General features: G+C 40.4%; 1 protein-coding gene across 7 annotated transcripts in view; it reads left to right on the top strand.

The window, feature by feature from the left end:
• The first annotated feature begins 555 nt into the window (after nt 1–555).
• plch2a (phospholipase C, eta 2a) overlaps nt 556–22,080 on the top strand; it is a 72,206-nt gene continuing 50,681 nt past the window's right edge. For 5 of the 7 annotated variants that reach the window (XM_026153925.1, XM_026153923.1, XM_026153921.1 and 2 more), the window contains exons 1-4: nt 3,580–4,069; nt 8,987–9,133; nt 14,569–14,812; nt 15,029–15,158. In XM_026153925.1, the coding sequence (XP_026009710.1) occupies nt 3,841–4,069; nt 8,987–9,133; nt 14,569–14,812; nt 15,029–15,158 (750 nt within the window). In that variant the 5' untranslated portion in view covers nt 3,580–3,840. Of the gene's footprint in view, nt 1,001–3,579; nt 4,070–8,986; nt 9,134–14,568; nt 14,813–15,028; nt 15,159–22,080 lie in introns of those variants that run through there. The other 2 variants (XM_026153920.1, XM_026153919.1) reach the window with 2 other exon arrangements.

Genomic DNA, 22,080 nt, shown 5'->3' with positions numbered 1-22,080 from the left:
AGAGTCTGCACCCTCTCAGAGTCTCTAAAATCAGATTCTAGCACGATTAAACAACACAGTCGAAGGAGACGTTTCACCTGGTAAAATTAGTCACCTGGGTTTTGTCCTACTTTTCTCTGGACTACCTATAAAACATCAACATTACATCTAGTTGACTTATTTTTTAAGGTCTAATACCAGCATGTATTAGTGGTGTTTTTAGAGAGAAACACTTTAGAAAACTAAACTGAAAGCTGGAAATGTACTTTTCACTATTCATCAGAGACTTTCTGCATCTGACAGATTAGAAAATATATCCACAACTCAGAATTCCAAAGAGGAATACCATCCTTTACACTAATAATTCCATTAAAGTGATGTCAGTGTGTCAAGGTGTGATATATGAAATCAAACATCCCTTTAGTAAAATGAAAGGATTAGACTAATAAACGTTTGTAAAACTGGGACAAGAGTGTGTATTTTGTATTTTTTTTTAATAGGAAATACTCTAAACACATGCTTTAACATTTAATATTCACATTGTACACAAATGTTGTGTTATAGAGTTTATATTTCCGATATTCTAAAGTGTGCCTCAATGCGACATGCGCATACACGTGCAGGACCCGGCTGCAAAATGACATCCGGCATAATGTTGTTCTGCGATTTGACCATCTGTGGATATGAATACGACAAATTATTAAGCCGCTTTCGTCGCATCTTCTTTCTGTTTTTAAGGCTTTCATAATATTGAAAGTGAAAAAGACCGGCAAGCCCGGAAGTGGACGGTCTCTTTTTAGTCTTATTTAATAATATCCAAAAGCTGTTATGCCACAAATTGCGTCCTTCCACCATTCGGCATGTCTTTGGTATCTCAGGGATGAGTTCCCTAAGTTTCATGTTTATGCCACTCGGGCCAACGTGCGCAAACGAGTATATTATAAACCCAATTTGCTGTCTGAAAACAGTGTTTCAAAATGTCTGCCTGGCAGAATCGTCAAGGCCAAACGCCGAGGTCATGGTGAGTGATCGACCGTTATTTGTACTCCAGTTTTCTTAATCTGCTCAGACTACATACCACACTCCATCACTAATTATGTAAATTTTTATGTCTGTTGTTATTAGTAAATTACTCACTTGGCAGGATTGTATTATATGTTAATAATAATAAGACATCAGGGCAGGTTTTGAGTTCTTGGGTAACATTTTGCCATGTAGTAGTAATAATAATATTAATATGTGTATGGAATGAAGTTAACGGTGTTCAAAGAAGGGTTGGTTGTAGAAGCTCCGCCTGTATTTGTTCGTTAGGTCAGCTAACTAGGTCAGCGATCAGGCTAGGCTGTTGCCAAAGAGTGTTTTCTAACTTCAAGTCGACCCAGAGTTTTCCAATCTGGTTTTGAACTTGTTCACTTGAAAGAGGCGATGTTGAAAACATCAGACCAATTTCAAACATGGACAAATATACTGGCATATTGGAAAGATGGGACAAGATTAAACCCCCAGTACAGACTAAAAGCGCTGACAGATTTCTGTCATTTATTCCAGCAGCTTTTCTTTATCGTGTAGAAAAACTGAGACATGTATTGAGCTGAAGATATCGCACGGATTAAATATGCAGTTTACATCTTTACACTTACAGGGGAATTTTCCTGGTCCATATGTAGGACACCGTGTAAAATGAGTTTGACATCTGTTGTACTAGTTTCTTGTACTCAAATGGCTTCCAGCAAGTCTCAATCTACTAGAGGACATTTGGGATGAGAATAAGAGATTTGCATGGTTGATGTGCAGCTGACAAATTTGAAGCAATGACATGATGACAAATCTTAGATGTTTCCTGCACCTTGGTAAAACTATGCTGCAAAAAATTTAGAGTTCTGAAAGTTCTGAAGGCAATAGGGGGGTCCATCCTGGTACCAAGTTGTACCTAATAAAGTGGCTGGTCAGTGCATATCTTGTGTCATAATGACGAGGCTTGTTATCAACGTGGGCTCAGTGCAGAGAGATATTGAGCTAAGACTGTGCAAACAGTGACAATCCCATGTCTCAACAGTCTGAGACCAAACAGTGGGGTTTATCAGAGATGGAGTGGCCACCTGTTTGTTTAGCTAAATAGAACATAGGATTTCATGCTGGAAATTTTCAATTCAATTCAACTCAATTTTATTTACACAGCACCAAATCACAACAACAGTCGCCTCAAGGCGCTTTATATTGTAAGGTAGACCCTACAATAATACATACAGAGAAAACCCAACAATCATATGACCCCCTATGAGCAAGCACTTTGGCGACAGTGGGAAGGAAAAACTCCCTTTTAACAGGAAGAAACCTCTGGCAGAATCAGGCTCAGGGAGGCGGGGCCATCTGCTGTGGCCTCAGCTCATTCTGCCTTTAAATTCCTAAAATACACAAACACATTTGTACAGTCATTTCGCATGTAAATCAACTGGGTCCAGTTCTCTTGAATGGTGAATGGGAACACGTGATATCTGCATGTTACCTGATACCTGGTGCCTTTTAGAGAGCAGAGCTGTTATGGCATCACCATGTGTAGCATTTCCTGTGCTTGTGGGCATCCTTATTTTTTCATGTGGTATAAGGCGTGTGCTGCCACCATCACCTCCATAAGAGTTGCAGCTGTGGTACATGTGCTGCCTACATTACCTGTGGTACCAGAAAAAGAGGAAAAGTCAAACTGCATCATACGTTTAGTTTTTATGCAATCTGAACATAGAAATAAAAATTCCAAATATTATCAATGTAATCTTGGTTGTAGTTTCATATGGTTTTGTCATTTTTCTACATTAAGCTGTTCTGTCTTCAGTATCTGGTATCTGTTTGTCAAGCTCAGGGATTTCAATCCAAGCCTCTGACATTATTTTGACTCAGTATGCTCACACTGCTGCATCACACAGTCACGAGCCTGGAATTTGACCTGTTTTATGATGAATTTATTAATCTGGTGCAAGATAATGGTAAACTCCTCATATGTACCGATATCGGAGCCCCAGTAAGACGGCAGCTAGGTGCTTTGATTTAGCTGGGACTATGCGATATCTGCAGATGGGTGGGGGTACCTGACACCTCTCTTTCAGAAGAAATGTCCGTTGACACGACTCATATTAAACAGACTTTTTAATTGGTTTTGGAACATTTTTATTATGACCTTGTTAAGCCTTGCTGACTTTTCTCACTCTCTTCCTGTTGGTTGTTGCATTTCAGTTCACACATTTAGCAAATCTCCTGGACTGGGATTACAGCTTGCTAGGGATTTAGGATTTCTGCCTGCCCAACACATGTTGCACAGTTACCTTTGTGAGTTGTGCTTTCATGTCTGTTCTGCTGTCCATTGCTGCATTCTCTCTGTCTTTCATGAGAAGCCAGCCGTTTTGGCTGAGTGTATCCTGGGGACTAAGGAAACAACGACACGGCACCAAAGCTGCATCTTTTTGCTCTGAAATGGAACAATATTGAGATGGTTTTGAGATGAGCAGGTTTGCTGATGCAATAACATTTGAAGATTATTGATAAACTGTTTTAAGTGTTCAGAGAGTGATTTTTTTTTTTTTTTTTTTTTTTTTACGTGTGCTTTTTTCTTTGCATCTGTTTTGAAGCTAAACATGAAAGCAGCCCCTGATATTACTGATAATAATCCTTTTGTTCTTGTGGTTAGTGGAGTTGGATGGTTTACCCGTAAAGAGCGTTCACTTTAAAGAAGTTGTGACTTCTTTTTTTTGCAAACTTAATTGACCCAAAGATTATCCACATTGATTCAGATTAACTGTCTGTGGGAACATTTCTGCAACTTCGAGGCAGCATCAAAACCAATCTCTGTTATAAGTGAGCAAATCCGAGATGAACAGCCCGCTGTCTTCAGCCCTCGTGTGTACCACCGCTGCTGCAGCGACTGGGGACAAGCCTGGACTTTTGGCTAAAGGGGCTTTTATCACAGAAGAGGACAAAAACAAAGATGTTGTTCCCAATAACAGCCAGCAGCAGGTCTTTCTGACACATGTGGTGGAGGAATTCTTCTGGATAGGCAGCAGCATTGTGGCCTTTTCCAAGTGGAGACTGGGCTACATGGGTAAGCTTAATCACATGTATGTTGCACAGAGGTAGTGTTTCCACAGCTGAGTGGGTTGGGTCTGTTTTAATGAACCCAGGCTGATTCTTTTATTGTGGGAAAGTTCAGAGTCAAACTTTGGTGTGGACCAATGACCAGGCTGAAGAAGAGCTTCATCTACAGAATATGTTGTGGAAGCAAACAAGACCAATCACAGAACTGTAGGATTTGGTTAGTGGGTTTGGCAATTCAAAAGCTAAATTAACCACTCTCTCCTACAGTCGTCCTTCATATTCTCATAACCAGTGACCAGTAATGTGCTGTTTATTAACTGCTATAAAATGCATCTTAAACTTTGTACCAACAGGAAGTTTAAACTGTAGAGTGGAAATAACCCCAACTCTAACAACAGATGATGCTGCAGCAACATTCTTTATAAGAAAACTGGTTCCCAATATTTAACATGTAGGTGCTGTTCAAACGAGATCCCTTTGCTAATCATAGGTTTACTGTAGTCTCTAATTCACTGACACAGTGACTTTGTCAGTCTTCATTATGTCTGTTGCCTCAGTTGGCCCATCTACAGATGGTTCGCTCTGGGCTTAACCCAGTGACCTGACTGAGGAGAATAGCCAAGTCCATCTCCTCGGCCCACATTGTGACTGTTGCAGCAGGTCAGTGGCCACATTCAGGTCATCCTGCCACGTCACTGAGATCCAGGCCTCAACTTTACTTCCATTGCCACCTGTTGTCTGGTTACTGATTTAACTCACAAGGACCACTAATGCCTGTTCAGTTCAGTTTTATTTATATAGCAGCAAACTGCAACAACAGTGGCCTCAAGCTGCTTTATATTATAAGATAAAGACAAAACCCCCAACAAGCATATGACCCCCTATGAGCAACCACTTGGTGACAATTGGAAGGAAAAACTCCCTTTTAACAGGAAGAAACCTCCGGCAGAACCAGGCTCAGGGAGGGGCGGGGCCATCTGCTGCGACTGGTTGGGGATGAGGCAAGGATGGCAGGACAGCAAACACGCTGTGGAAGAGAGACAGAGATTAACAGCACCTCCATGGCTGTTGTGTGGTTTTACTGATGCACATATTGGAATGCCACCCGAGTTTCTTCTGTATCCCACTGTTCAGGCTGCAGGACAGCAGGGACAAGCAGGTCCCCTCTCCAGATTAAGTCCATGTTGGTCAAACTCCCGACTGGACAGCCATTTGTTTTTGCTTCTCATAAGCTAAAATTTAATTAAAGTAAAATGCCTGCAAAAAGATGCAGTTTTTAACAATTGTATGTTTAATTAACAATATATGTGAACATTACATAAAGATAAAAACTTAATAAAGATAATAAAATTAAACCAAAAATAATGGCTGATCTACACGATCTCACCGGGTGTCACCATAACGTAAAACAATATAAAATGTGGACCAAGGAAGGAAAGAAAAAAAGCTGCTGTGTTTGCTTTTTCTATTTATTCTTCATAATGGTAACATTTGTGCATTTAACGTTTTAATAATCTTCAGCTGAGATTGCTGTTTTGTTTTTTTTTGTTTTTTTTTTTAAGGTAATCAGGTAAAACGATTATTGTGCTGCATCTCAGTGATGCTCTTTTTCTTTTCACCATTATAGCTGGATAAAGAAAAGTTCTCTTCTTAGGACTTCTGTAGTGTCATTAATCATACATTCAGAGTCTGAGCCTGTTTCTTTTTTTTTTCTTTTTTTTTTTTTTTATCCATTTGAAATTCCAGCACTTTAAGTGTGAGGTTGTAACCATGGCAACAAGCCCAGACACCCAGTGGTGTCGACTGTACAGCTTTTCTGTGTGACTCATGCTCTAGTTTTGTGTCTAAAAGCTGTTGTTCGTGTTTAGGATGCGATTGTCGTGGTTCTGAGCAGGATCAGGCAGCTCTGTAAACATGTCGTTACTGTTAGAGCAGTTACATGTTGAGCTGTAGTTGAGGGCAGATCAGTAACACCACCTGGTTGGAGTGAGAAAACAACAGAGCGGAGCATAAAGGGCATTTTTAATAATGATGGTGTTTTTGATCAGCTGATAATGGGATTGATAACGTGCCAGGATCAGTGGCAGGATCATTTTCTCAAATTCTAATGGACCATTGTCCATCTGCATACAGAATGATAGACGAGTGGGGTTGAGTTTTTCAACTGCACGAAGAAAACCTCGATTTCTACTGGTGTGAAAGCACTGAGCTCTTTGTGGTATTTTGAGTTTTAATGCATAAAAACAACCAACAAGAACAGCTGTGTACCTTCATGTAGGCACAGTTTCCCTGTCATCTGATCTGTGGACTTACTGGAGCTTAGACTCCAATTGTGAACTGTTCAAACTAAGCCAACAGACTGATGCTGTGTTGATTACAGCAGCTTGTGTTACCCGGGCTCAGTCAGCCTCCCACAGGCTGTGTTACCAACAGACAGATGTATTCCTTCATCTCTGTCCTGTGAGGTCTCTGTTATTATTTTCTTACATGATTTGAGGATTTATTGGTGTCATGCTACATTTGTACATTATTTAAATGCATGATTCAAACTGGTTGATTCATGATTTTACTAGCAGGCTGTAGCCACAGGCTACAGTGTTGAAAAGTAACATTTAATTTGGAAACCTGTAACTTTCCAAGCTATGCTACTTGTCTGTGAGCACTCTTTAGCTAACTACACCAGGAAGAAATTTCAAATACTAAACTTCCCAAGGGATTTTCCAACATTGGCCAGCTACAGGATGTCAGCAAACATATTGTTCTTTTAGCTGACCTGCAGGGGAGGGTGAGCAGAGCATGCTTTCCTTTGCTGCGCCCTCATATGTGATTTAATTGTGTTTAAGCCAACCATAAAGCTGAGTGTGTTCCATCTTGAAATGGGTCTCTTTGAAAACAGTTTGATTAGATGTGTTGAAATGAAACATGCTCACAAAATGGACAGTCTGCTTGCTCTTCACCTTATAGACATCCTGACAGTTTCCCTCTAAAATCAGTGAAGAGCTGACTGTAGAACTCTCGATGTATGCAGCGATGACTGCTAGAGTGGATTTATTTCAGACTTGACAAAGGGTTGAAGATGAGGCTTTCGATGGGTTTCAAGGCATTGTTTTCAGCAGTGTGACAGTCTGCCGTGAGAGTCTGGATGCTGTGACAACAGATCATTTCATGGATAACTGCCCTCTGTTTGGCTAGAAGAGTGAAGATCCCCAGCTCTGTTACAGCTACTAGGCACTAAGAAATTTGTACTGGAGTTTGGCTGCCTTTAGTCACTTATACCCAATTTATGCTTGGTCGATGCAGCCCACAACTGCTGTGATTGGCAGGTTCAGCACCTGGATTTTATATTTCTCTACCAGCTGCCATTGCATATGAAACTTCATGACACGGCCACACGACAATTAACATGTAATGCATGTTATGTCCTAAGCTCTCCAAAGGTTCTCTACAGAAGTCTAAGATGGGCATTATAAGAATGGACTAAAATATGACCTACCTTATATGATTTTATCCTGCTGTGATGCCTCAAGCTCATGAAAGCACAGTGCACACATTCAGGCCAACTCAGAGCCATAAAACATTATTTTAAAATTTCAACAACATGCAAAATGTGTACACTTTCTTTGAGTAGTTAACGTTGTCCTGAAACACTATATGCACATGCTTTGATTTGCTGTAACATTTCTTTAATTCATGCATTCATCCCAAATCTGTGACGTCTGCTCAATATGTTGCAATATGTCATAGGGGGAAAGAAAAAACACATCACAGCATACTGCAGCATACTGCTGCAGCATACCAGCGGGCTTACACACAGCACACATAGCACACAACTGTGCTAGTGTTACTGTAAGTACTACTGTAAGGGTTTTATGTAGCTCTGCCATGTGGAGTACAGTAAAAATCTCACAGCTTGATTATGTTACGGGAGCAATTTGCTAGCTTGATATGGCTCGAGTCAGGTGGGGGTTTTTGTTTTTTTTGAACAATTGAAAATGTTTTACACTTGACACTTAGACTTATTGACAACACAGAGCATTAGAATGACTTGACTGTTACTGTAAAACAGACATTCAAAATTTGTATCTAAATTGTAACAAAAATCTTTCATCAGAAAAACAGAAATCAATGCTGTTTCTGGTGTACGGTGTGAAAAATGTGTGAGTGGTGCAGCTCAATAGGCATGCTGTGATGAAGCATTGGTCTGTGGACATTGTTGTGGCTTCACTATTGATTCTTCAAAAAAATAAAACTTGTGTTCGCTTAAAGCCAAGAGGCCGCTCACTTCTTCTCTGCCACACAAGATTATCCAGTGCATTAGTTTCCATGATCACAGCGGGTCGTCTGTATGTCCACAGCTCCGTTTCTGCTGTACAAACACTATCTGCATATTTTTGGTGAGAATTTATAGCACGAACACTTTTAAGGACAGATTCCCACTTTCTTAATAAAAACAGTTTGCCTGCCTCACATTACCTTCAATGCAGCATTACTAATGCAACAGGCATGTTAGGTGTCCTAACATGGTGTGGATGTGTGAATGCGGATGTGGCCTAGTTTCCTGCATGCTGCTGTGAAAACAGTGGATGCTACAGAAAAATGAAACTGATGTGGTCAGGCGGGGTGTAACCATGGCACAGGGACATGTGGTTCCCACACCATCTAGTGTGGCTCTACTGTGATTACCACACCATTCACTTGCTTTGGAGGGAGCAATTGCTTTGCTTACAATTCTGATGGATTTTGATGAACTACACATATATATATTCATGTGCACATACATACTTCTTGAATGAAAACATGCACTGTATGTACATTTATGTTTCATGCTTTCCTGTGAATTTCAGTGCACATTCCAGCAGTTTCCCTTTTGACAATATTCCGTGTTTTCGTCTGTCTGTTTTGTTTTGTGTTTTCTTGCCTGCAGTGGAGAAATGCATGAGCTCCATGCAGATGGGGACCCAGATGTTGAAGCTCCGCGGCAGCTCCAAGGGACTCGTGCGGTTCTTCTATTTGGACGAACACAAGTCCTGCATCCGCTGGAGGCCGTCACGCAAGAATGAAAAGGCCAAGAGTGAGTGTTGTCTTCTTAAAGGCACAGTAAGAAAGCTGTGTGTCGCTACTCTGGGACTTTAAATATACACTGATCAAGCGTAACATTATGATCACTGACAGGTAAGGTGAATAACACTGATCATCTTTTCATCACGGCACCAGCAAGAAACTGAATAAATTATCAAAGTTCATGTTAGAAGCAGGAAAAATGGGGAGGCATAAGGATTTGGATGAGTTTGGCACAAGCTAAATAGTGATGGCTAGATGACAGGGTGTGAACATCTCTGAAGCTGTTGTGGGGTATTCACATTCTGCCATTGTCAGTATCAAAAATGGTCCAATAGAGCAACCATAGTTGACAGAGTCATGGGTGGCCAAGGCTCACTGCTGGTTCTGATAGAAAGCTGTCAGAATACACAGTCCATCGTGGTTTGCACGTGGGGTTGCATAGCTGCAGACAGGAAACGCCTGCAATGGGCATGTGATTATCAGGACTTGACTTAACGTCATGTGTGTATTACCTGGGAACACATGGGACCAGGAAGTATTACAGTAAAGAGGGCGTACATCGTGATGCTTTGGGCAATGTTCTGCTGGGGAACCTTGGGTTGTGCTGTCCACGTTCTCAGAATGGTTTGAGGAGAACAACGAGAAGTTCAAGGTGCTGACTTGGCCTTCAAATCAAATTCCATCATCTCAGTCCAGCTGAGCATCTGTAGGATGTCCTGAACAATCTGTGGAGGGCCCACAAAGGTATGTTTGAGCACACCTTTAGGGGTGTAGTGACAGCAAACTATGGACCAACATAATATTGGCAGGTGGCCTTAATGTTGTGCCTGAAGCTACCGGAACCATATTTTTAGTGAGAGGTGAGGCTTTATTGAAATTTCAGAGCTATTTCTACATGTTGTCCTTGCAAAGATATCTCAGCTCGATCGTCCTGAGTGTGAGCTACATCTTCAGTGAAGGATACAACATAAGGCCGGGCAATACGGACAAAGAATTATATTCTGAAAGATCATATATTTATAGTCTGAGTGGCAGCGTACAGTCTTTTATACAATACCAGCACTTTGACCAAATGTAACTTTAAGCAAATATGTTAAAAGAATATATGAGAAGATTTATTCCTGCATGTCATTCTGAAAGCTGAACACAGACCGGCTTAGTAGTAGCAACAATACTGCTAGCACAATAGACACAAACTAAGTTGAAAGAAGAAATAAGAACTGATTTCAGGTGGATAACAAAAGAGACCTAAGGATAAGCAGATCAATGTAACTGGAGGAGGCCCAAATTAGCAGCAATACCAGAGTTTATAGAAAATACAGAAAAGTGGATGTCAACAGCACAATCAATGAGTATTAAGTATAAAAAAGTGAATAAGATTCATAATATTATTTCTTAGCTAAGTCTGAAGTAAACAAGGAGGAAGATATTACATGCTAAACAGCTGAAAGCTAAAACAGAGTAGCTTGTCATTGCAGAATCCAGTGCAAGGATAAAGTGTTTGAAGAGTATAAAGCATTCAAATGGCCTCAGATTGAGTCAGCAGCTTGTAAAGCATTGACTACTTATGCTTGAGAAGTGCACAGTCCCCTCAGTAAAGCTTCTATATAAGTTACATGAAAAGTGGAGAATGACAGCCTTTGAGACTGAAGACTAAGGAGGAGGATGGGCAAGCTTTGCAAAGCTGGTCGAACAGCATAATGGATCGGCCCATTAAAAAAGCTTTGCCTGTTAATAAGAAGCCAGTTATGGACTATTGTTCCATATGTTTCTTTTAATTTTTGGCACAATAGTATTATCATGTGCTTCTGAGACCTTTTGGTAATTGTTTTGCTTCCTCCATGACCAGTTGGGGTCAGAAAGGTACGAGTCACAATAGTAATATATGAGGTTACCTTTTATACATGCTCAGCATCTCAGATCTGCTTCAGTTTAACTGCTCAGCTAGAAACAGCAGATCATCTCCAAAGATCTTTGACAGATTCATGGTTAAGTGCACATTGTTCCCCTGTTTACCTTTCACTGTTTCAGGCTTTAAAGGTCTTATAGGTTTAACTCTTGCTCCAATCAATTTCCCCAATGGCCTGAAACACTTCCAATCCAAAAGAAAACAACAACGACAAAAAAGATTTGAGTGTTTTAGAAAAGAATCAAAGGGGATTTTCAGCAGTAGCTCTCAGTAGAAATGAGGTCTCATAGCAGCTTAGGGACTCGGTTCCCTGTTGCTCTGCCTGCTCCATCCCTGGATTTAATGAGCTTCTTAAGTCAACTTAATTATTCATCAGCTTTAATCTGCCCGCAGTGTCCTACACACAAAATAACACACATGCTCCCTTGAAAGTTAAAAACAATTAGAGCTTTATTTATTTATTAGGTTTTTTTTTTGGAGGGGGTTGTGGTGGTGGGAGAACATCCTTTCTAAAAAAAAAAAAAAAAAAACGTTTTCAAATTAAATTAGGCAGTTTTTCATTGATTCAGCTCGGGTGCAGAGCTCTGCTCTGTGCAGGGCTCGCAAAATCGCTAGCCCGACGTCCCGGGGCTAGCGATTTTTCCAGTGGGCTACCAAAATCTAACTCAGCCCTGCCCGTCAGGCTATCATAGGAAGGAAAATATGTCTATGCTTTTGCATTCTTTCGCCAATGTAGCTGAGTAATTATGTCATTGGCATCGATGAGCCACTGTCAATATGTGACATATTGAAATCGCGTTTGAATTTGCGCTTGTTTTTTTGCTTTCACTTTCATTTTGCGATCGCGCGAATGGTTTGTAGAGAGCAGCAGCACTGATTGGTGAGTGACGACTAATTGCGCACCATTTCCTCTGACTTCGTCTTATCACTCATTAGCTTACTGTTCAAACGCGACAAGTGAAATCTCTCGCAGCAAGCTTAAACATGTGAGAGGTTGAGTGCGCAAAGAATCGCTGACCGTTATGTGTGTGCGTGTGTAAAAGCAGCAGGATTTACGCTGGTATTTTAGTTCTGCTCAGCCAAATAAGACAGGTCAGGGTGAAGAAGTGACAGCCAAAGAAAAGCTTACCACAAAACGGAAAAGTTATGACAAATCAGACTATGAGGCAAAAAGAAAGTGCAGCTTTTTTGGTTTCATGGACAAAAGAATTTCTGTGGCTGGAATATGACAAGCTAAATAACATGATGTTCTGCCAGGTGTGTTGTGAGTTTCATTTGATTTCTGAGTCGACAAGCGCCTTTGTTACTGGGACTAGTAGTTTTAAGAAAGACCGCATCAGAACCCATGAGAAATGCAAGAAATGCATTATTGCCCAGTCTGCAGTATCTTTCCAGGAACAAACAGCAATTGCAAAAAACATACTAAAAATAAACCAAGCACAACAAGAACTCCTGAAAAAGCTGTTTAGAACAGTGTGCTATATTGCAAAAAGTGAACTACCATTGGCAAAATTTAGCAGTCTTTGCAAACTTCAAAAAGCAAATTTTTTTTACACAGTTCTTACAAGTTCATAGAAATTTCTGTTCAATTTGAACCAAGTATTTGAGTTGATGATTGTAATTTTTATACAGTTGTTGTGATTTTTATTTGAACAATTTTTTTGATGAATTTTTGTTTCCATTACAATATTATACTTTAATGTATAATATTGTAATGGAAACAAAACATTAAAAAATTGCTTTCTTTTTTATTCGGGCTCCTTAAATTTATTGTGGGCTACCAAAAACTGAAGAATGCCTGCCCGACGGGCTACCAGAGATTTTGAAATTTTGCGAGCCTTGCTGTGGTCTACAGCAGTGACTTGCCCACAGACACACCCACTGGTTCAGTGTCACATGCTGAAGCCAATCAGCAGACTGTTAGGCTAACAGGAGTAGCAGCAACATGTAAAGTACCACTAACTTTAAGCATCTTCTGTAACTGATTATGGGGATGTGTCATGCTGTATCATACTGTCCTTGTATTCATTTTTACTGAAAAATCAGTCGATTACATGGTGTCAGCGTGTCATTAGCCCAAACATGGCTCAGAGCAAGAGCCACCTGTCAGCCTGTGATGACCAGAGCTACAAGAGATCGGGCCTCCACCAAAGCACAATACTGCTTAAAATATGCCAGGAAGCTGTTCCTGCTGAGAGTAAAAACACCAGACTTGTTTCAACACTAGTGGCATAAACAATTACAAGTGCAGCCACTCAACACTCAGCTGAGGATTGCTGCACTCCATATTACAGGAAGTGCAAATGCTTCATAGAAGTTACTGATGTGGCTGCATGGCAGAAGAGATGGGTTGAAGTAAGTGGTAAAAAAAAGCCCCACCCCACGTAGAAAAGTTTTATTTATGTGAGGATACTGTGCAGGCTCCTAACAACGTACGAGGTTAACTTGCTGTTATTTATAAACTAAACATTTAAGCAGTCGTGTTGTACTTCACATTTCCAAGGTAAACACTACTAAGGCTACATTTCTGCTTACATTTCCTATACTTACTTTATACTGTGTCACTAAAGTTGCACAATAGTGGACAAAGAAGATGTCATTAGCCCCAATGGATGTTCCCAGCAAAGACGTTTCTCTTGCAAAAAGTGAACAAGCCACACAAATTCAGTGTCTGAGTGGCAAAAACATGAGAATATGCTTACAATTAAGTTAGCAGTTAACCTCAGAACAAACCAGAATTAAGAAAACAAAGAAATGCAGCAGACAAAATTACAGGAGAAGAGAAAATAAGTGGTTCCTTCCATCAGGAAACTGAAGTCATGTGATGCCCTGATGCTCCTATTTCTGCATCAGAGCATCTACTACAGATTGTTGTTGTTTTACGAAGCAGCAGTGTGACGACCTGAGGACAGAGATTCTGTCTGTGATGTGGTCAGAACTAAGCATCATTTGTTTAAAACTTGAATGTTATCAGTAATTAAGTGCCTGTTCTATCAGAGAGCGCAGGCACTTAACTGAACTTTATTTGTTTTGGAGTTTAAACCAATCCTGAGCTGTTAAAATGCTGAACTGTAGGTGAAATACAGCCTGCTGTACAAGCGTATAAATGGAAAAGTTGTGACTTGTCCGGTCCTTGGAGGAGGAGGACAACTGACGTTATCATCGCCATCATCAGCAACAGACAGTGATTCCAGACGTTCTCCTAATGCTCAACACTCTGAACACAGTTTACGCTTGTGCATAATTTATAAAATTATAGCAATAAGAAGAACTTGAATTTATTATAGTAACTCCCCCTGCGAGGTATGCAAAGAACACTAACAACCAGATGGCAGCATACACAACCCAGCAAGAGTAAGGCTCAAAATAAAGTTAGAAAAACGATACACAAGAACAAATGACTCAACAGCCAGAGTACATCAAATTATTATTATTATTATGAATATTATTATTATACCTCATGGTCTGTTTACTCCCATACTGTGTTAAAGTTACCTTATACCGCTAACTCACCGACTTGTTGTGTCCTCCAACAGTTTCCATCGACTCCATCCGGGAGGTGTGTGAGGGTAAGCAGTCTGAGATCTTCCAGCGCTATGCAGAGGGCAGCTTTGACCCAAACTGTTGCTTCAGCCTCTACTATGGAGAACACATGGAGTCCCTGGACCTGGTGTCCACGACTGGTGAGGAGGCACGCACTTGGATCACAGGCCTCAAGTACCTGGTGGCTGGGATCAGTGATGAGGACAGCCTTGCTAAGAGGCAGCGCACCCGTGACCAATATCCTTTTCATTGTACTGTTTACTTTCAGCCTCTTCACCTGTATCGTGTAACTGCATATGTTACATACTATAGAATTTCAAAACATTAATAGAGGGCAATTTAAAGCATTGACAGGCTGAACTGACCCATTGCACTGACGTTACACTGCTCTGGTTATAAACGATAAATGTGCTGAACTGTTGTGGTGACTTTCCTTAACCAGAGTGTCACCACATGGCTAAAGCAGACCTTCACAGAGGCTGATAAGAATGGCGATGGCAGCTTAAGCATCAGCGAAGTTCTCCAGCTCCTGCACAAACTCAATGTCAACCTGCCCCGACAGAAGGTCAAACAGATGTTCAAGGTACAGAGCAAATTAACCTGAGTGACCTCCAGACTCAGGAGGACCGTACGGGACACAAAGGCATGTGTGGGCACATGGTTTAGTGAGGTGTTTAAAGACCAATAGCACTTTGATTTATCGTAGCACTGTGAATGGAAAACGTGTCTTCTGTCAGCAGCTGCTGAAATCAATCTTTCTCACAGTCAGAGCTACAGTCGTCATGTGCTAACCCTGTGGCTGGGCCTCACCTCCCTCAGTCACTGAACTGGACTCATGGAAAGAAATCTTTACACAAATCTTTACGCAAAATTGCAAAAGCAATTTTAAAAATGTGTACAGCCAAACAATAAATACTGATCGTGTACGTACGATTTATTAGTTCAGCTCATAAATCTGATCATTTTACCTTCTGAAAACTGTACAAATGTGTAAAACTACATGCAGCTCTCTCTCGGTCACTTACAAAACCTTAAATATGTGTGGACGAATCGCCTGATACGCACAGTGTCCACCATCTGTTTTGAGACAAATTTAATGCTGCCATCTTCTCACCGATCCACAAATGTAAGATACATTCAATTTCCAGTGTAAAACTGGGACATCTGAGCTTCCACTGCATCTTAGTTTGGGGTTCTACATCTTGGTTTACGCCTGTGGATCATATATAACTCTTTTGAGGCACTTCTCCAAATCTCTTTGTGCTGCTGGTTCCTGTTGGAGCATTTTAATGCAAGTAACTGACAAATAATATGGCTTCCTATGTGGCCCAAGATATCTGTGCTCCATTACTGCTGAGTATTAAGTAATAATGAGCAGGTATGTATGGCAGGGAGTGACATCATATTGACATCTATGGACACTAATTGCGGTGACTATGACTGTTATAAACCATCTGATACTGCAATGTGTTCTTTCTTTGCATTTGCACAGTCATCAGACAGATAGTGTTTTTTGGTCAAAGATGTTGTTAACACTGCTAAGAAAGTTTGGAAACTCTACATTTCATTGTTTTAAATGGTCACCTGTTTACAATTACCCTGAACCTATCAAGCCCAGCACTGGTGTAGTGGAGCTACTACTACACCAGATCTGTCCTGTGAGTGACGGTCTGTAAAACCCATCTGAGCTTTGGCCTGTGTTTTGTCACAATTTAAAATACAGAGACTCATAGTTCTGCCTGTGGGGAAAATTCAAGTAAAAAATTCTAAATGGACTGTTTATTCCCCACCTATGCTTTCTGGCATTCACATGTCTAATGCATCGGGGAACAACCTGCATATATTTGGATATTTGGCATGCAGACTGGAGAGGCCAGGGGTCGAACCACCAACCTTGCGATTAGCAGTTGACCTGCTTTACCTCCTGAGCTACAGCCACCCCGAGGGCAGGGTCAAGGTGCAGCTAACAGCTTGAAATTGCTAACAAGCACCACCATCATCTTCTGCTGCACTCATGCCTGCTTTCGCGTCTTCTGATGCAAAAATATTCCACTTGTATCCATATCCAACCTCGATCTCCCTGCACTGGCCAGCTTTATAGGATTAGGTAAATTATTCAATGCATTGGATATGAGGCTGAGAGCTAGGGGGGAGATTATGCTTTTAAATTAAAATGTCCATATTTGATATTATTTGGTACAAATTAATTCCCATGTATAAAGTGAATGGTTGTAGTATTCCTTTAAAGAAACCTCACTCCAGAGGCTGTTGGTTAATTTACTTACAGCAATGCAACAGCATCTACAAGTGGATGTGATCCATGACTTACTAAGCTTGCTAGTGCAAAGGCTAATGCAGCTTGTAAAATGTGTAAAATATGATCCACTGTCAATCCAGGTCAAGAAAGGTGTTACTAGGTCACATGAGACAGCAGTGTGTGAGTGAGCAGGGAACAGACTGTGACTAATATAGATGTTGGCTAAAGGATTAGTGTGCTGAAGGTTGATTTGGCCCTTTTAGCCGGATTCCTGTCACTAAGTCAAACGATCTATTGACAGTCAGCCATATGGTGCTGCTGGGACACAGATGGCCTCTGGCGTATTGCAGGTGTGTTCTGACACTGATGAGGATTTGTGTGTTAATGATCTCTAAACTCATTCTTTGGTTTAATCTACTTACAATGAAGATAAATAATAGTGTCCTTACCTCTTTCTCAGTGTGTAGCGATACTACATATGATCACATTCCACACGTTAGTGAATATACTTTACCACACCAAGAATGAACAGTAAAAGGCACACAGAGAGAACAGATAAAGCAGTGCAGTCATGTAAATGAGGGTAGACCAGTGCACCACAGACTTCATCATCAAATCTAACCATAAATAACTAAACATTTCCATGGATGTATTAGTAGTATTGTATCCGACAACATTACTTTTCTCTACTTGGGAAACTAGCAAGTGAATTTTCAGTAAAACTTGTTAGAGGGAAAAAGTTGCAGTGAACCACTGTGGAACAGGGCAGGTGGGTGTGCATCCAATTAACTTTTTCCATACGAACACCATGGATGCCCGGGTTACAAATGAATAAGCTCTTGTCCTTAAAGACAGCGTTTATTTACCCAGTGGGGCAATTTTTTCACTACTTTTGATTTTACCTTTAAAAACTATTTAGCTTGCCTTATTTGATATCATTCTTTTCACCACATCCTCACATGTCTAAATTTATAGTTACATATACATACTGTAGAGAACTGATCTAAACCACATAAAAAACAAAAAACCTGAGTAGGAAATGGTTAGATTTTTCTTTTACTGTAAAAACCACAAAGATGTTTATTGAATCATCTTCATAATTTGAAATGCAACTGTAATTTGTAAATTAAAAAACTTCTGCATAAAGTAAGCCAATACCTCAAGTCTTTTTTTTTTTTTTTTCTTTTTTCTTTTTTTTTTTTTTTTGGACAACCATTTAAAAATATTCCTACCGCTAAAATTACAGAACAATTAAGATGCGACGCAATTTATTTGTGCCACTCTAAAAATAGTTTCTGTCCACCACAAGACAGAGGAACACATCGCAGGGCTGAAACCTGCCGGCCTCACATCTCAAAACTCGTTATCACTTGCTCTCTCACCATTGTCACTCCTAAAACGTTCTTCTCTTCAAGCATTCAGCTTGGTCTGCTGATCTGCTGTGTCCAAAGTCCCACTAGGTAACCAAGCCCAGTAGGACTCCTCCTTCAGTTTGATGGCTCCCTTCTCCCTTCACCTTTTTGGGCTCCTTGTAGCAGCCTCAACAATAGAGGTGCAGAATGTGGTCCATTTGGACTTAATGTCCCCAGCCATTTCAGAATGCTGTTGATGTTTTGCTGGAGGTGGGAGTCGAAGATCTCACGGACCTGGTAAGACAATACCAGCACATTCTCTGTGCTGGTAATAAATGCATGAACTAGTTTTTCAGCATCACTCTGAGACAGGATATTTCTAATTTTAGAGATGTTGCACAAATGGAAGAAAGCAGTCTTACATATTTGTTTAATATGTGCATTGAAGGACATGTCCTGGTCAAAATGACTCCAAGGTTCCTCACAGTGTTACTGGAGGCCAAGGTAATGCCATCCAGAGTAAGTTGTTTTTGTTTTTTCTGGATAGCATTACCTACGATTTTTCGGGCTGGGTTTTATCTGAATTTCAAAGCAGAAAATTAGAGGTCATCCAGGCCTTTGTCTTTAAAAACATTCCCACAGTTTAACTAATTGGTTTGTTTTATCCGGTTTCATGGATCAATAACATGAAAACTAACTGTACAGCCAGATATGAGGTTGTGCTGAAAAAAATGATGCCAAAGAAGGTAAACTGTTTTTAAAACCGAAAAATAAATGTGAAGTTAAATTAGTGAAAAACTGCCAAATTCATCCTGGACCCCAAAGGATTAATGGCACCGGAAAAATCCAAAAACATCATTCTCATAAAGCCCTGATGTGTCTTTTGTCCTGTCTTCTTCTTTTCACCCCAACCAGTTGTGGCAGATAGCTGCTCCTCCCCGAGCCTGGTTCTGCTGGACGTTTCTCGCTGTTTAAAGGGGGAATCTTCTCGTTCCTGCTGTCACCAAGTGATTGCCAGAGGATTTTCTCTGTATTGCTGTAGGGTCTTAACCTTACAATATAACGGGCAGTGAGCAGTTGTGATTTGACGTTATATAAATAAAATTGAACACACATGGTTTATGTAGCTGAGCCACAGTCAGCAAGCCTGAAAAATACAAGATTCATTGACAACCATACAAAAAGCTGCTGCAACAGGCGTCCCTCGCATGGTACCATCTGATCTAGCCTTGTTGTGTATTTGTTCCAGGAAATGGAGACCTGTATACATTTGTAGTGACAAAGCAGAGCTACATCGTTATTGACACAGGTTGGATGTAACAGCTGGAGATGTTATTGTACTAAATAAAATGTAAAGAAGCACGGCTCTTCAGCAGGGGATTTGCTCACTGATTAATCACAGTGGAGTCTTGCACATGTGCATGTGGGGTGCAAGCTTTGTAGGAACAAGAAGCGGCTGGACTGATTGGTGAATTAGTGGATATTAGCTGTCGAGTATATTGGTTCATAAATAAGAAATGGGAGTCAGTAAGGCTAGAATGATGATGATGCCTTTAAGCTGCATTTCCCTTACGTGCTGTTTTCACTGTTTACAAAGAACAACACAAATATTATTTAATTTACTGCATCACACGTGACAGACTTACTTTAAATGCTGGACCTAAATTCATTTATTAGACAGATTTTATATAATCCCATAAATTAACTTGTTACAGCAGTACAACAGACTGAAGGAAAGGTGAATTAGAATAAAACCCTACGTGGCCCAGTGTGGGAAAAGTGATTGCCCTTAGTTATAACATAAATGAACTGTGTTGTGTCACATCTTTGGAAAGCCACACCCAGGCCTGGTTACTGTCACACTTGCTCTCAGTTACCCAAATAGGGCTTGCCTGATCAAGTGGAATATTCAGGAACAAGTGAGAAACTAATTGAGGTTATAAAGCTGTGGGACTCCAGCAAACCACAGTCGTAATATTTCTTTTTAATATTTAAATGTGTGTCATGATCTGAAACATTCAAGTGTGACAAACATATAAAAAAATAGGAAATCAGGAAACATGCAAAGACTTTTTCACACCACTGTATCCTAAAAAAATTCAATTTCAACATAATTCAGTTTTGTTTTATATCATCTACAGCAGCGGTCCCCAACCTTTTTTTCGCCACGGACCGGTTTAAGCCCGACAATATTTTCATGGACCGGCCTTTAAGGTGTCGCGGATAAATACAACAAAATAAAACTAGTACCGGTACCGAAAAAAAGAAAATTTATTCATAAAACACGTGAAAAGACCAAGGAAAACCGAGTAAACGACAACAAAATAACGCTGAAAACCGATAAAAACCCTGAAAACCATACATTTCACACCTGGGCCCTATTTCAGGAAGCCGGTTTAGAAAACTCAGAGTGAAAAACGATACTCAGGGTTGAGTAACCCTGAACTGTCCAACTCGGAATATTCGGTTTCAGAAAGGCTGATAACAATTAGTTCAATCAACGCGGAGTTGCTTTAACCCCAAGTGAAGCGCGCGGACGAGGATACATAAAGCCCTGATTAGTGGAGCACAGATTAAGCGAGTCACCATGGAGACGGAGGGAAAGAAGGCACGGTCAATGTATTTCACAGCGCTTGAGGCCGAAATTCTGATGGCAGCATATGCCGATAACATGCAAATTTCTCAGAAAAAAAGTAACACAGCCACAGCTGCAAAACAAAGGGAGCATGCATGGCAAAACATAGCCGACAGAGTCAATGCGTGAGTGTTAATATAAACATTGATCTAGGGATTTCCACCCATTTAACACGTTATTTTATCATATGTTATTTTATTTGTTATTTTATACATTTTATTTTGTGATGTGATGTGAGCGCAGGTGCAACCCAACAGGCCCCAAATGTTCCTGGCAGCAAGTAAAAATGAAATATAAAAATATAGTCCAAACAGGTAAGGTGTAATTGTATTATGAGCCATAGTGCTTGGTCTGTTTGTCCGATGTAAATCAATTGCAGTTAGAGGCTACATTAATTTTCTTTCTGTAATTATTGAAATTATTGAAATTATCTGAGCACATTACAAGTACATATTTGCTTACTCTGTATGCTCAAATGTGACCCCGTTATAGCCAACAGAAAAAAAGCGGAGGCCCGAAAAACAGGTGGGCCACTCACAGAGGCTGAGCAGTTGGCCCTCAGCCAAAACAGTGGGCGCCCTGTGGCCGAAGGCATCTCTGCGGGGACATCCTCTGAGTCAATAACCCCGCAAGACACAAGTGCCTACATAGGGGGTAAATTCAAAATAATACATGATGTGCATACATCCTTTCTTCACAGTCACCTTCGCAGTGCTGCTCATTCATTTGATAAACTCTTTACCATAATGGATTATTTTGTAGTGAAGTTATTTTCCTACTGATTTTGCCTTGCCTCAGTCTTGGTTGTCTTTGAGAGCATAATGACAATGAAGTGTAAGGTGCTTGGTATGTTTGTTAATTGCCATTTGGTCCCTTGTAAGTTATAAGTGACCTGTATAAACCTCATATTCTATCAGTTGATGGTGATGGTGTACTGCATCTGGTGCAGCCTCCTGTTGAGCCAGACCAACATGCAGTTGTGAGTAATACTCCACAGATTATATGAGTTTACAGTAGAACAGCAATGTTGTTTATTTCTTTACTACAGGAAAATAATGAAGAAACATTGACAGCTGTTACAGAGGAGGAAGCAACAGAGACACTTTATGAGGTTTACATCTTTTAATACTTTGTGTACAGGAAACACAGGTGACCAATAAAGCCAGTTGAACAAAAAATCTGTTTATTCCTCTTTCAACATGTTGAGGTGATGGGTCAAAAGAAATGATTGTGACATATGGTGTCTCTGACTGCTCTTCCA

The sequence above is a fragment of the Astatotilapia calliptera genome, chromosome 20 (assembly GCF_900246225.1).
Source record: "Astatotilapia calliptera chromosome 20, fAstCal1.2, whole genome shotgun sequence".
Lineage (NCBI taxonomy): Eukaryota > Metazoa > Chordata > Actinopteri > Cichliformes > Cichlidae > Astatotilapia > Astatotilapia calliptera.
The sequence above is the reverse complement of the archived record's forward strand: the minus strand, read 5'-3'. Positions and strand labels throughout refer to the sequence as shown.